Raw genomic sequence first — 15,605 nt, forward strand, 5'->3', positions numbered from 1 at the left:
TGTGAGCTGTTCATTATTCCCCTGCCCATGGGGACACCTTGGAAGGGTACCTAGTGGACTTCTTTCGAAGGAAACTAGTAAAATGAGTAGAAAACAGCCTCCAAACAGCAGAGCATCCACCAGGAGGCTCCTGGCCCACCACCTTCCTCTAAACTCTGGAGAAGGATCATTGCTCAAACACTGGCACCGTCCGAGCCGTTTGAGATAACATCATGAACAAATCAGACACGCGGCCCTCTTAAGGCTGAGGTTACGACTAATTTCTCGGAACTTGTAATGTGCCGGTCCGGAGGGGTGGTGGCCCCCAGCCCACTGGCCTTTCCTCCCCGCGGGGATGGGACGGTCTCAGGGCAGCAGTAAGGGTCTGTTCGATCTTGGGACTCCAATTGGGGCCTTGCTCTATATAAGACCACAAGCAGTACGCGCTCCTGAGGGCGTCCACCAGGAACTTGGGGGTCGTGCTATATGGCATGAGGTAGTTGCTCCCAAAATAGTGGTAGGGGGCACTAACAGTGGAGGGGGCTGCTAACTTGGCTCGGCTGGGAAGGTGGGGCAGGATCTGCCAAGTGGATGGCGACTTCCTCCCGGGAACCTGCGGGGTTACAGTGCGCATGCGTCTCTTTCCGGGGAGGCCCCGCCCCCAGGCCTCGTCTCCTCCGCGTATTCCAGCTCCGCCCCCGGTGCGAGCGGCCCCCGGAACCCGGAGAAGAGCAGTGAGCGCGGCTGTGACAGCATGACTTTGGAGGCAATCCACTACTCGCGGGGCTCACTGAAGATCCTCGACCAGCTGCTGCTGCCCCAGCAGAGCCGCTATGAGGCTGTGGGCTCGGTGCGCCAGGCCTGGGAGGCCATCCGCGCTATGAAGGTGGCGTCGCGTGGCGGGGCTCAGGTTGGGGTGGGGGTGGTTCCCCTGACTGCTGTCCCTGAAGCCCCCAATTCCCCCTCCAGGTGCGCGGCGCCCCAGCCATTGCCCTCGTGGGCTGCCTCAGCCTCGCCGTGGAGCTGCAGGCGGGCGCCGGGGGACCTGGCCTTGCCGCACTCGTGGCCTTCGTCCGGGACGCGCTGAGCTTCCTTGTCACCGCCCGACCCACCGCCGTCAACATGGCCCGCGCCGCCCGGGACCTGGCCGACCTCGCGGCCCAGGAGGCGGAGCGGGAGGGCGCAACGGAGGAGGCGGTCCGAGAGAGGTAGAGGAGCCATGTGCCCGGCACTGTTCTAACCCGAGGCTATTCGTTCGTTCACTGGTGGTGGTGGTGCCCAGCTGCCAGCTTTACAGTTGGAGAAACTGAGGCAGGGTCCTCTTAATCCAGGGCCACACCGGCAGGCCTGGGACTCAACACCGGGCCACCTGGCCCCGAGGTCCTTGAACTTCATCCTGTGTGTCTTTCCTAAACGTCCCCAGCCCTATCTGCCCTTGAAGGCCCTTGTAAGTGTCGCCTGGTTTTTGCTTTTGAGAAATTTTGTTTCCAGCCCTGGTTCTGTCCCTGCTCTCTTCCCACTCTTTCCCTCCACGTCTGCTGCACAGATGTTCTCCATTAGCCCCACCAGACTCCTCCTGCCTCAGGGCTTTTGCACACTCAGTGTTTGCAAGCCAGGTATCCACCTAGCTAATCTCCTCTCCCTCAGGTCTCAGGTTTCTGCCTTCCCCATCCCGCATATAATACAGTTCATCCCCTACCCTCTGTCTCCTGGCTGCTGCCTTTTCCCTTCCTTTATTGTCTGCTAATCTTTTGCCTACCCAACCCCACTGTCAACTCCCTAGAAGAGGAGATTTTTGTCTTATTCACTGCTGTGTCTCCCAGTGCCTGACACGCAGGAGATGCCTGGGACAATGTTTTGTGAGAGCGAATAAGTTACAGTTAGGTGGTTGTAGAAGGGACCAGCCCCACAGCTGAGAGAGGCTTTCAGCAAGAGAACCCTAGTAGGGCAGAGTTGGGCAGTGAGGAGGAGCTGGGGTGGGCCCTGAAGCCTGGTGGCTGGTGCTCAGAGCCCCTTGTCGGCCTCAGAGTGATCTGCTGGGCCGAGGACATGCTGGAAAAAGACCTCCGGGACAATCGGAGCATCGGGGACCTGGGAGCCCACCACATCCTAAAGCGGGCAGCACCCCAGGGTGGCAAGGTGACTGTGCTGACCCACTGCAACACTGGTGCGCTGGCCACCGCTGGCTATGGCACAGCCCTAGGTGAGTGGGCATCCACAGGGATGGGGGAGGGCCCTTTTTGGATGAAAGAGAAAGAAACCCAAACCACTATATGCATCCCCCAGAAAGGTGAATTTATTAGTTTTTGCACAGAAAGACACTCAAGGGGTTGGCTTCAGGTATGACTGGATCTGGGGACTCAGTAGCATCAGGATCTTTCTATCTGCATCCCTAAGGTGTGCCCTCCTCCATAGTGGCATCATCCTCACTCTTGACTGCTTGGCCAGGATTCAGATCATGAGGAAAAGAGCCAAGGATCTCTTATTTTGACAGTGTCAAAAAAGTCTCCTTGTATCTTGGGGCCATGATGGAGTCACCTACCCATCTAGGATCAACCACTCAGTAGGCCTGGCCTGAGCCATGTGCCTAGAACGTGGGTGGGATCTGGGCTCTAAGAGGACTGAGAGGAAGGGTATAACCCCCTAAAGAAAGATTAGACTAGCTGTGACCAGGACTGGGGGACTGGGCCCTGGCACTCAAGGCAACAGAGTCCACCTGATTCTTAATTCTCCTGGATGTTTCCCTGCCTGCCTCAGTCCCTCCTTTGTGCCTGGATACTGAGGCAAGACATTCATTCGTTTACTCAACAAATGCTTAGGGATTTCCCGGTGGTTCAGTGGCTAAGACTCCATGCTTCCGATGCAGGGGGCCCAGGTTCCATCCTGGGTCAGGGAGCTAGATCCCACATGCCACACCTAAGAGTTTGGATGCTACAACTAAAGATTCTACATGCCTCAACTAAGACCTGATGCAACCAAATAAATAAATATTAAAAAAAAAAACTTACGCTTAATAAATGCTCATCTACTGCGTTCCCCATTATTCATGCATGCATCCATTCCTTCAATCACTCAACATTTATTAAGCACCTACCTGTGTGTGCCATCATTCACTCATGCGTGCATTCCTTCATTCATTCAACAAACATTTATTAAGCACCTACTATTTGCCAAGCATCATTCTAGCAGTTAGGGACACAGCAGTGGAGAAAGTAGAAGGAATAGGCAAAAGCAAATCCACAGATACCTATGATTCATTTCAAGGTGGTACATACTAAAGAGAAAGAGGGGATGGCAGTGTGGGGGTTGCTATGTGAGATGGAGTAATCCTGGAAGGCCTCACAGAGAAGGCTTTCTCTAAGCACACGTGTACCAGGCAGAGGGAACAGCCACTGCAAGGGCCTGGGGGCCGACTGCATGGTTCGGAGTACTGTGCTGCTAGCCAAAGGGTCACCGTGCCCATCTATCCCTTTCTGTCTTATCCTGGCCTCTTCTGGTGGGCTGGGCCCCACAGGTGTGATCCGCTCACTGCATAACCTGGGCCGTCTGGAGCACGCCTTCTGCACGGAGACCCGGCCCTACAACCAGGGAGCCCGGCTGACGGCCTTCGAGCTGGTCTACGAGCAGATCCCTGCCACCCTCATCGCTGACAGCATGGCGGCAGCCGCCATGGCCCACCGAGGCGTGTCAGGTCAGCAGGCAGGGGCACCAGTGGGCAGGGCTCCAGCATCCAGGGCCGGGTCCTGATTCCCAGGATCTCATTCCCCAGCTGTTGTCGTGGGAGCCGACCGCGTGGTTGCCAATGGTGACACAGCCAACAAAGTGGGCACCTACCAGCTAGCCATCGTGGCCAAGCACCACGGCATCCCCTTCTATGTGGCTGCCCCCAGCTCCTCGTGTGACCTCCGCCTGGAGACAGGCCAGGAGATCGTCATTGAGGAGCGTCCCGGCCAGGAACTGACCAACGTCAATGGGGTCAGGATTGCGGCACCAGGTAAGCCATCCACTCAGAGAGGGGGACACCACAGTGCCTGGGCACCTCTGTGTAGACACCGTGACTCTGTCACATGGCAGGTGGCATCTGGGTTATCGTCAGCCTTCTGACATAGGCAGTTCCCTCTAGCCATGTTATTAGAGCAGACGTGTCTTGGAGGTCAGATTCACCAGTGTGCATGTGTGCTCAGTAGTATCTGACTCTTTGTGACCCCATGGACTGTAGCCTGCCAGGCTCCTCTGTCCGTGGGATTCTCCAGGCAAGAATACCGGAGTGGGTAGCCATTCCCTTCTCCAGGGGATCTTCCCAACCCAGGAATCAAACCCATGTCTCCTGCATCGGTAGTCGGAGTCTTTAACCACTGTGCCACCTGGGAAGCCCCCTTCCATGGTCAGAAGGTACAGTGATGAGTCAGGAGACTTTGAGTGAATTGTCTTGTTCTTATCCACCTCTGTTTTCTCACTTGGATAAGAAGTAAGAATACCACCTGGTCAAGTGCTTCTGAAGAGACAGATATTTCTCAGCTTCCCCACACTTCCTGACTGTAGCCAGGTGCCTAAAATTCATCCATAAGGGCCCTGTGATTGTTATGACCCTGACCTACCTCTTACACCCAGGACGTTCAACAAGTTAACCCAGGCAACATCAAGAACAGTGCCTGCCCCTGAGTTAGTGCTCATTAAATAGTAACAGGTTACAATTGAAAACTTTTATAAAAAGGACCAGTTAGGGATAGTTAGGGAGTTTGGGACTGACATGTACACACTGCTATATTTATTTATTTTTATGTCTATATCCATTCCCAATGGCTTGGAGGTAAAGAACCCACCTGCAATGCAGGAGACACAAGTTCAATTCCCTAGGTCGGGAAGATCCCCTGGAGGAGATGGCAACCCACTCCTGTCTTCTTGACTAGAAAATTCCATGGACAGAGGAGTCGGGTGGACTACAGTCCGTGGGGTTGCAGAGAGTCAGACGTTATTGAACACATGATGGATGGATATCCAGTTATTCAATTTAACTCACGTTTCAGGTCAAAGATTCATTACACTGCTATATTTTAAATTGATAACCAACAAGGACCTACCGTATAGCACAGGGAACTCTGCTCAATATTATGTAACAACCTAAACGGAAAAAGAATTAAAAAAAAAAGACCAGTTAGAACTCCTGAGAACTGAAAATACAATGAGGCCAGCATCCCTTACTCCAAACATGGAATGAGTATAAAATAACACTATACAGCTAAGCGGAGGGAAGTCCTAATATTCTATTGTTTTCTGCTGCAATTCCTTATAGCTTTCTAAAAATAGGACATATTAGCAAACTATTGTGTATACAATGGGTAAACAACAAGGTCTTACTGTATAGCACAGGGAACTATATCCAACATCCTGCGATAAACCATAATGGAAAAGACTATGAAAAGTAAATAGATAAATAAAAATAGATACGTTAATTCTGAAAAAATTTTTCTCAGTGTTTTTTGATGCCCCTGCTTTCCTAGGGGCTTAATTATTTAGCACTGGTCAAAATCCACAAGACCATGGAAAGCGGAATTGACAACCCAGCCTGCTTTTCCCTCCAAGAAAGCTGGGTGACACGGACCAGGTGAAATCCGGCGACCCCAGTACTCTGCTGTGGCCAAGGGTCACAGGAATGTAGGCCCCAGGGTGATCGGTCTTCTGATTTTTCCAAGAGAAGCCTTAACATTTGTTATATGGCTAAAATCTCCCACATTTTGAAAACTGAAATGTTAGTTGCTCAGTCATATCCAACTCTGTGACGTCATGAACTGTAGCCCACCAGGCTCCTCTGGCCGTGACTTTCCAGGCAAGAATACTGGAGTGGGTAGCCATTCCCTTCTCCAGGGGATTTTTTGAAAGCTGACTGCTAATTCAGTGGTTTTTTTTTTTTTTTTTTTTAAGAATTTCTTTCTTTTTTTAAATCCGTGGCTGATTCATGTCAAAATTCAGTGGTCTTAAAAAAAATAACTGAGCCAGAGAAAACAGTTTGCAGCCTCTTGTGTAAGAGGTTGTTACTCATTCACCAAATATTTTTGAGTACCTGATCAATGCCAGCTGCCATGCTAGGGGCCAGGAATACAGGAGTGAAGAAAGACTTAAAAGTGGGACTTCCTGGCAGTCCAGTGGTTAAGACAGGATGCTTCCATAGCAGAGGGCTTGGGTTTCATCCCTGGTCTGGGAACTGAGATCCCTCATGCCTCTTGGCACAGCCGGGAAAAAAAAAGATATACAAGTCCCTACCCTCAGGGGGCTGACAGTCCAGTGGGGAGACAGAGACAGACAAGACAAATAGTAAAATTCCAGTGTATGTTTTCAGAATGGGATAAATAAACGAGGCACAGAAGGATACAGGACGTGTCTCTTCAGGGAGTGGGTTAAACAGGATGATTAGCGAAGTTCTCACTGAGAAGGCGACATTTGAGCAAAGACTTGAAAGGAAATGAAATATTAAATCATATGCATATCTGAGGGAAAGCATCCAGGCAGAGGGCACAGTCCAAGCAAAGGCCCTGGGGTGGACTCTTGGAGGTTCCTAAAGAGATTCTTGGAGCAGGCACAAGTTGGGTAGACACGTATAGGACTTTGAAGCCTTCTTGGCAACAATCGGGAATGTCAGGGTGTCTAAATGTATTACTGGGTGTCAAAACCCATGCATTTGTGTATTTTGGGGGTAAGGATCACCAGATTCTCAAGGATTCCCCAACCCCAAGAACCACCATGAGGGAGACATGTGACAATAGCTTAAGAACATCCACTGACCAAATACCTGCCTTCTTGCCTCTCCTCTTCACTGCAGGAATTGGAGTTTGGAATCCTGCCTTTGATGTCACCCCCCACGACCTCATCACTGGTGGCATCATCACAGAGCTGGGCGTCTTTGCCCCTGAGGAGCTCCGGGCAGCCCTTAGTACCACCATCTCCTGAGTGGGAGACCCTAGATGGACCCCAGAAGTAACCAACCTATCTCTCCATAGCTTCCATATCCCCTCCATATCCACATTATTTTTATAATAAATTTATTGAATGTTCTGCCCAACTGCTGACCTTCTTCCTGCAACCACAGTACTTCCCAGAGCAGGGAAAGCAGGCAGGATACGGGAAGAGCCTGTGTGTGGCTCCTGAGAGGCCAGCATCCGGAGCCCAGCTGCTTGAGTTCGTATCTCAGCTCCACCTCTTTTTCTGCAGTGTGATCTTGGCCACATCACTTCATCTCTCGCATACTTTCTTTTCCTCGTTTATAAAATGCAGATAATACTGGTACCTGCCTCTTAAATTGCTCTCAGGGCTGAAATGAAGGTGACACCTCAGGTGCAGAATTTTAAAGGATGCCATAAAAAGCTCAGTAATCAAAAAAAAAAAAAAAAAAAAAAAGCTCAGTAATCAAGATAAATGGGCTTCCCTGATAGCTCAGTTGGTAAAGAATCCACCTGCAATGCAGGAGACCCCAGTTCGATTCCTGGGTCAGGAGATCAGCTGGAGAAGCGATAGGCTACCCACTCCAGTTTTCTTGGGTTTCCTTTGTGGCTCAGCTGGTAAAGAATCCGCGTGCAATGCGGGAGACTCTGAGTTCAATCCCTGGGTTGGGAAAATACCCAGGAGAAGGGAAAGGCTACCCATTCCAATATTCTGGCCTAGAGAATTCCATGGACTGTATAGTATAGTCCATGGGGTCACAAAGAGTCAGACACAACTGAGCGATTTTCACATTCAATCAAGATAAATAACAGCTTCGTGCATTTTTTTTTTTAAATGCAGGGAATTTCCTGGCGGTCCAGTGGTTAGAACTCCACTTCCGCTGCAGTGGGCACAGCTGCGGAAATAAGATCCGGCATGCCAGAGACACAATAACAACAACAACAAAATTGGGGCTTCCCACTCCTGGCCCAGTGGTTAGGATTCTGCTCTTCCAATACAGGGGGCACAGGTTCGATCCCTGGTCGGGAGCTAAGATCCCATGTGCCTCATAGTGTGGCCCCCCCCCCCAAAAAAAGAACAGAAAGGAAAAATTAATGCAAAAAAGATAGACCTCCATGATGAACAAAATGTCAAGATATTCAATAGAATGAAACCCTGACCTTACCTATCCTGATTTTCCCTAAGTTTTGATAACCAATGCTCATACCAGTAATACTTATTCACAGCATCAGCCAGCCAGTCCACAGGCTGTGGTGGACAATATGATTTTTTTAATATTAAAATATTATTTTTGAACGTTCAAAATATTTTTATCTTGATTACTGAAGTTTGGAGTGCTTAGTCGCTCAGTCGTGTCTGACTTTGCCATCCCATGGACTGTACCCCACCAGGCTCCTCTGTCCATGGGATTCTGCAGATAAGAATACTGGAGTGGGTTGCCATTCCCTTCTCCAGGGGATCTTCCCAGCCCAGGGATCTGAACCCAGGTCTCCCGCATTGTAGGTGGATTCTTTACTCTCTGAGCCGCCAGGGAAGCCCACTGAAGTGTGGGGCACCCCTTAAATTTTTGTTGTTGTAGTTAGGTAAACTGAATTTTACTAACAAAAAGCATAAGACAGTGTAAGTTTTACAAAACAAGTGACCAGTAAATGTTAGGCTATCATTATAACCCTTAATTCAAAATTTTTGCCAAACGCCGGCTATGATCAACTACCATTGTGAGTAGCTTGTCGCTTTAACTCTTTGCCACGTTGTATCCCGTGAGTCATCGCGCCCTTCAGCCCCACTGTATCCCATCGTGCCCTGCGCCTTCCTTCAGCGACTTCTCCCTCTTCCTATGCGTGCCTGATCATGGCGCAGGGGCAGCGCAAGTTTCAGGCGCAGAAGCCAGCGAAGAGCAAGGCGGCGGCGGCGGCGGCTTCGGCGCGGAACCGGGGCCCGAGGAAGGGCGGTGAGAAGCGGGCCGGGGACTCGGGGGTTAGGTGGGCCCGATGTTCTCCGGCCTTACGAGAGCGCGTTTCTCCCCAGGTCGCGTTATCGCACCCAAGAAGGCACGCATCGTGCAGCAGCAGCAGCTCAAGAAGGTGAGTGCTGGCGTGCGGCGGGTCGGGGATGGAGAAGTCCCGGTGCTGTGAGCCTGTTTCCTCCTTTGTGCGGTGGGTACGGAAACATCTAGCAGCCAACGGGCCTCCTAAAGCAGGGATTGGCGCGCGAAAAAGTGTTCACATGTTAGCTGCTTTCGCGAAATTGTCCTCGTTAATAGACCTCGAAAAGACAGGCAGCCTGGGAAAGGAGTTAAAAACCTCAGCCTTGCAAGAAGGATGTGCTGGATGCAAAACGCAGTTCAGTTGACAGCTAGTGTATCTACACCCCGAAGATCTTAACTGAAATGGTGCTAGTGATAGCACTTCTCTCCTAGAATTGTAAGGATTCAGGGCCATAGGAGTGCTTGTAGGTGAACAGGGTTAAATTTATAAAGAAGTTGCAGAAAGACTTGTTAAGATTGCAGAGAAGTTTCAAAGAGATCTGGTGGAGTCAGATCTGAATTCGAATTGTCCTCTCCACAGTAATTCGCCCTTTGTTGTTGTTCAGTCGCCAAGTCGTGTCAGACTCTTTGTGACCCTGTGGACTGCAGCACCGGCAGGCTCCCCTGTCCTCCGCTGTCTCCCAGAGTTGCTCAAAGTCATGTCCGTTGAGTCGGTGATGCCATCCAACCATCTCTTCATCTGTCGCTCCTTCTCCTCCTGCCTTCAGTCTTTCCCAGCATCAGGCTCTTTTCCAGTAAGTCAGTTCTTCGCATCAGTTGGCCAAAGTATTGGAGCTTTAACTTCGGTGTCAGTCCTTCCATTGAATATTCAGGGTTGATTTCCTTTAGGATTGACGGGTTTGACCTCCTTGCAGTCCAAGGGACTCTCAAGAGTCTTCTCCAACACCACAGTTCAAAAGCATCAGCTCTTCAGTCCTTCGCCCTACAGTCTTGAGCACATTGTTCAGAGCCTCAGTTTTTCGTCTTTTTCTTTGGCTGCAGCATGCAGCTTGCAGGGTCTAAGTTCCCCAACCAGGGATTGAACCCTTGCCCTCTGCAGTGGAAGCACAGAGTCTTAACACCAGGATGTGAGAGCCTCAGTTTTCTTATACCTGGGTACCCTGCTTACCTCCACCTGGCAGCCAGAGGAGGGAAGTGTCTCTTGTGCAGCTCAAGCTCAGTATGCCCAAAACCAGTCTTCCCTACTCTGCTCCGTCACCCCACCATGATCCTACCAGTCTCTCCTTCCAGATACTCAGGAGTCCCCTTTTTCTTTCACATCCAGGTTGGATCTCATTCTTTTTGCCTTCAGGATTTTTTTTTTTAAATATTTATTTATTGGGCTGTGCTGGGTCTCAGTTGCGGCAGATGAACTGTTAGTTGTGGCGTGTGGGATCTAGTTCCCTGACTAGGGATCAAACCTGAGCCCCCTGCATTGGGAGCGCAGAGTCTTAGCCACTGGACCACCAGGGAAGTCCCTGTCTTCACGATTAATCTAGAATGCACCTCTTTCCACCTCCTTGACCCCCCTCCGACCTGGTCCCATCCCATCATCTAAAAACCCCTGGACTAGAGCAGTCACATCCTCCCAGATCTCCTTCCCCCGCCCCTCTAGTAATAACCACAGGGCGCCATTGAGCACCTGAGAGCTCCTGAATCAGGGCACCTCTGCTCAGACCCCTCGGTGACTCCCACCTCGCTCAGGAAGAGCCTAAGTTCTCCCCATAGGACCTGGCACTTTTCTACTCCTGTCTTTTCCCTGCCCTCACCCCCTCCCTCTCTTCTTTCCTCCTGGCTCCCTCCCTCTAGCCTAACTGGCCCCATAACTGCTCCCTGACCCACCTGGGAACTTTTGCACTAGTTGTTTCCTCCACCTGGATTCTTTCCCAGAAATCCACACTGCTTTCTTCCTCCAGGTCAAGGCTTGCTGCCATTTCTGATGGTAACCTCACCACCCCCCCTCTTGCTCATTATCCTTTCTCTTTTCTCCACAATAGCAGTTACTATCCACCATCATTCAACAGTTTACCAGAGTGTTATTGAAGGTTATACACACACACACACACACACATTGAAGGTTACACACACACACTGTCTCTCTCTCACTGAATGTCTACCCCACCTCTTGCTCATTATCCTTTCTCTTTTCTCCACAATAGCACTTACTATCCACCATCATTCAACAGTTTACCAGAGTGTTATTGAAGGTTACACACACACACACACACACACACACACACACACACTCTCTGTCTCTCTCTCACTGAATGTCTGCTCTGTGAAGGCAGAAGTTTTTCTGTGTCTTTGCTGTTGTGTCCCCTGCGCCCAGGTGTGTGGTGACACCCATGGTCACCATGGTCATTGGAACTCATAGAGCAAGGGAGCAGTTTAGGTAATAGGATTAAACTATCAGTTTTGGACCCAAACACTTGGGCTCTGATTGCTATGCCTTTATTCCAGCCCATCTCTCTCAGAGCCCCAGTTCACCATTTGCCAAGCAGAGATGACGGGACAAGAAGGGACTGGAATTTCAAGCCAGAGAGTCTGGGCAGGCTGGGTTCCATTCTCCCATCACTCACATAGTTTGGGAGCCCTGGCCAAGTGCCTCCCTGCAGGTGCCTCTGTTTCTCCATCTGTAAAATGGGAATGAGCAGACGTTTAGAAGCTGAGGTCCAGAGATGAGAAGGGGTGCTTTGTGTGTGTACAGTGTTCTCAGAGTGTGGGGCAGAAGTAGGACTTAAGCCCCAGTCACCAGACTCAGGTGCTTTTTCAGGGAGAGGGTTGCTGATCTAGCCCCTGGTGAGCTCACAGAACCAAAGGCAGCAGGCCAGGCCCTCCCTCCCACCTCAGGTCCCAGTCTGATTGCTCCGTGCTTGCTCCCCCCAGAACCTGGAGGTTGGGATCCGGAAGAAGATTGAACATGACGTGGTGATGAAAGCCAGCACCAGCCTGCCCAAAAAGCTGGCGCTTTTGAAGGCCAGCACCAAGAGGAAGGAGGCCTCTTCCTCCACCAAGATGCCTGCCTAAGGATGCGCCCCAGCAGGGACCATCACTGCAGCCCCCTCCTCTGCACTCAGGCCTGTGCAGTTAACCCCACAGGAAAGAGGAACTGTGCTCTCCGAAGACTTGAATTGCGCCTTGAACTTGACCGGAGATCTGGCCCGTGAGCCAGTGAGTAGCAGGTCAAAAGCACACGGACTGGCTGGCTTTCCAGGTCCCGAGGTCTCAGCACAGGCCAAGGCCAGGGGGATGTCTTCACCGACTTCCTGTGTCCCCACTACCCCCTCCCACATCCTGTCTGGATAACTTGGAGCGAGGCACCTGACTTTGTCTTTCCTCCCAGGGTCACATGCTCCTGTGAGCAGGCCATGCTAGGGCGTCAGGCCAGGTGCCCGGACCACCAGTCCAGCCCCAGTTTACACATGTGCCACATGCCCAGGGAAGGATGGACAAGCTCTGGCACCTCCAGCCTGGGGGCTGGGGGAGAGTCTTTTTCTCCCTACCTGGGGTGACTCGCCTGCTTGCCCTCCACAGATATCCCCAGCCAGACAGCCTAGGGAGCCACTTTCCCATCCACAGGACAGACAGTGACACCACCTTGTAGAGTCAAAATGCTGATTAAACCAGAAGTGCTTTCCAACTTCTCTGTGCCACCTTTATCTTTATAAAGTCCTAACAGCGAGCATCGAGCAGTGCCTGTGGCCCAGACGCTGTTCAGGTGCTTCCCACACGTCTCACCTCAATCCTCACGATGCCCAGGTCAGGTCACGTCATTCATGGTCCGGAGCAAGGACTTGAACCCGCCACTGGCAGAATTACAGTGCACTCGCTCAGCTGCCAAACCACTGCCTCCCCTCACAGACTCACGTTTCTGACCTGTTCCATCCTGGGCTCCTCCTCCTCTAAATCTGCCATCTTGAAGACCAACCAGTTATAGTTTTGAGATAATGTGGTCAATTCTGATGAAACTGGTAGAAAATCCTACTTAAAGAGTGTTGTCATATCCTTGTGGCTTGCCCAGTGGCTCAGTGGGTGAAGAATCCGCCTGCAATGCAGGAGACACCAGAGATGTGGGTTTGATCGAGGACCTGGGGAGCAGGGACCAGAGCAGGCTATAGTCTGGGGGATGCTAAGCTGCTGTCTTTGGAGGGAGGTGGGCATGTGGTGGCTGATCCTCCCAGGTGAGCGACTAATTCCCTGGTGGCCCAGCCTTTCCCAGCCAGTCTCACCCACCCCACATGGGTTTCCTTTGTCCCACATAGTAGTGGTCAACATTTTTTGAACACCCAACATTTTTCTAAAAAGCAGGGAACAGGGACTTTGCTGGCAGTCCAGTGGTTAAGACCCCACACTCCCAGTGCAGGGGGCATGGGCAATCCCTGGTCTGAAAGATGTCACACGGCTCCGCCAAGTAACAGAAAGCAGGGGACAACCACTGTGGAAACCAGTCTGGTGGCTCCTCACTTCAGCCTGGAGTTGCCACCACGTGACCCAGCCCTTCTCTCCCAGGCACATACCTTAAGGGATTGAACTCAGACAACATCTCACACAAAGGTGGCAGCAGCCCAAATGCCCAGCAGATGACTGGATAAACAAAATGAAGATTATCCACACAATGGGATATTTATTATTTGGCCACATAAAACAGAATGGCCTCTGGTGGCTCATTGGTAAAGAATCCGCCTGTAATGCAGGAGACTGGGGTTTGATCCCTGAGGTCAGGAAGATCCCCTGGAGGAGGAAATGGCAACCCAGTCCAGTATTCTTGCCTGGAGAATCCCCGTGGGCATAGGAGTCTGGCGGGCTACAGTCCATGGGGTTCCAGTGTTGGACAGGACTAAGTGACTAAGCCGTCACCATAAGGCAGAATGATCCAGGCTACACCATGGGTGAATCTCAAAAACATTCTGAAAGCAGACAGACACAAAAGGCCACATAATATGTGATTCCGTATATGTGAAATGTCCAGAAGAGGCAAATCCAGAGAGACTCTGGTTCACTATGGGGTGCCGGGAAATGGGCAGTGACAGCTAATGGGCATGGCTTCATCTTTGAGGGGAAGGCAGTGATAAGATTTTGCAGCTTGATAGCGGTTGCAAACATGTGGAGGTGCTAAATGCCACTGAATTATACCCTTCTAAATGATAAATGTTCCTTGTGGGTTTTAACCACTGGAAAAAAAGGCAGGAAGGGAAATTTCACACACCGCCCCCCAAAAAAAAAATCTGATTTACATCTCAAAAAAACAAGAATTGTGGCAGCAGAGCCCTAATTTGATAGAGACTTCACAGTTTGGAGTTACCTGGAGTCCAGGGCTCAGGATTTCTGTTGGGGAGGATGGAGCTGGTGAATGCCTTACAGACCCTTAACTAGAGGGCAGGGCTGCTGCTGGGCCCTGTGACACACCCAGGGCACACCCTTCTTTGAACCCCACCTAGGGGCCTGGACCTCCTGCCATCTGCCCACCTCACAGCAGTTTTCTACCCAAAGCAGGTAGCAAGTGACTTCTGCCCTTGAAATGGAGTTGCTTTGCACAATGGGGATTTTTTTTTCAAATTATTTCTTTACGGCTGCGTTGAGTCTTCGTTACTGTGTTCAGGCTTTCTCTAGTTGCAGCAAGCAGGGGCCTACTGTTTATTACAGTGTGCGGGCTTCTCGTTGCGGTGACTTCACAGGCTCTAGGGCAAACGGGCTCAGTGGTTGCGGCGCACTGGCTCACTTGCTCTGCAGCTTGTGGGATCTTCCGGGATCAGGGATCGAATCTGTGTCTCCTGCGTTGGCAAGTGGATTCTTAGCCACTGGACCGCCAGGGAAGTCCATGATGAGCACTTATTGTGCGCCTACTGCATACCAACCTCTGGGCTAGGTAGAACTGAGAACTGACATTCTAGTGGGGAGAACAGGAAGCCCCAGGCCACCCCCTCCGGACCCCAACCTCCTCCCTGACCTGCCTCCTGGCCTTTTTCACCCCCTGTTGCTTCTCCACTCCCAGGTGTCCCCTCAGAGAACTGTTCTCTGTCCCCCACTCCAGGAGATGGTCACTCAGTGCCACTGTCCCCTGTTTTCTGTCTTGCATCTTTGTTACGTCTTGAGCACCTGGAACAGTGGACAATAGTTGCTCCACGAACAGGTGTTTGTTGAATGAAGGAAGGAAGGAATTGTTTCATCTTTCTGCAAGGAGCATTTTGCATCTCAGTGAATCAGTTCTGACCGTTCAAAGCATCATCTCCATGCAACACATGCTTCCCTCCCAGGTTAGCTGATTCATAACAGCCTCTTCGAACTTCACAGCTCCGTGAATTGTCAGCAAGTGATAGCAATTCAAAGCCACTCTTACCTGCTCCTTCCGGCTCATCCAGCCGAGGTCCCATTGACAAGTCTCCTCCCCTGTGGAAAAACCAATTGGCCTCCATTCACACGTTTATTTACTCGAATAGTCTAATCTGTCCTTAAGAGTGCCTGTTTTTCTGGACTCTTTTGAACCTCGTGGAACATCTGCGTGGTTCCCATAGGAGTTCAATTAAAACAAAATCTTAACACGTGTCCTTTGTTTGTCGGTGAGAGCCATGATTACACCCGCTTTTGAAAATTATCTTTTAACCTTTCTATGTGGAATCTCGAAAGGGCTCGCAAGGGCTGAGACGGTCTGGGCTCTGGGTGCCAG

General features: G+C 51.0%; 2 protein-coding genes across 2 annotated transcripts; both read left to right on the plus strand.

Moving 5' to 3' along the window:
- Nucleotides 1-312: 312 nt before the first annotated feature.
- MRI1 (methylthioribose-1-phosphate isomerase 1) lies at nt 313-7,032 on the plus strand. Its single transcript, XM_043466878.1, has 6 exons — nt 313-865; nt 949-1,187; nt 2,007-2,182; nt 3,494-3,670; nt 3,749-3,973; nt 6,797-7,032. The coding sequence occupies exons 1-6, from the start codon at nt 734-736 to the stop codon at nt 6,922-6,924; spliced, it is 1,077 nt and encodes a 358-aa protein (XP_043322813.1). The 5' UTR covers nt 313-733; the 3' UTR covers nt 6,925-7,032.
- A 1,677-nt stretch (nt 7,033-8,709) lies between these two features.
- Nucleotides 8,710-12,581, plus strand: C4H19orf53 (chromosome 4 C19orf53 homolog). The gene is made up of 3 exons (XM_043466879.1): nt 8,710-8,866; nt 8,944-8,999; nt 11,828-12,581. Exons 1-3 carry the CDS (start codon nt 8,767-8,769, stop codon nt 11,966-11,968), a joined length of 297 nt encoding a protein of 98 aa, XP_043322814.1. The 5' UTR covers nt 8,710-8,766; the 3' UTR covers nt 11,969-12,581.
- The last annotated feature ends 3,024 nt before the right edge of the window (nt 12,582-15,605 follow it).

This window comes from Cervus canadensis, chromosome 4, assembly GCF_019320065.1.
Source record: "Cervus canadensis isolate Bull #8, Minnesota chromosome 4, ASM1932006v1, whole genome shotgun sequence".
NCBI lineage: Eukaryota > Metazoa > Chordata > Mammalia > Artiodactyla > Cervidae > Cervus > Cervus canadensis.

Coding starts and splice junctions, on each gene's coding strand:
- MRI1 (XM_043466878.1), top strand. CDS start 734: ATGACTTTGGAGGCAATCCACTACTCGCGGGGCTCACTGAAGATCCTC. Junction 3,671..3,748: donor GGCCCACCGAGGCGTGTCAG/GTCAGCAGGCAG, acceptor CTCATTCCCCAG/CTGTTGTCGTGGGAGCCGAC. Junction 3,974..6,796: donor GGTCAGGATTGCGGCACCAG/GTAAGCCATCCA, acceptor TCTTCACTGCAG/GAATTGGAGTTTGGAATCCT.
- C4H19orf53 (XM_043466879.1), top strand. CDS start 8,767: ATGGCGCAGGGGCAGCGCAAGTTTCAGGCGCAGAAGCCAGCGAAGAGC. Junction 8,867..8,943: donor CCGGGGCCCGAGGAAGGGCG/GTGAGAAGCGGG, acceptor GTTTCTCCCCAG/GTCGCGTTATCGCACCCAAG. Junction 9,000..11,827: donor AGCAGCAGCAGCTCAAGAAG/GTGAGTGCTGGC, acceptor TGCTCCCCCCAG/AACCTGGAGGTTGGGATCCG.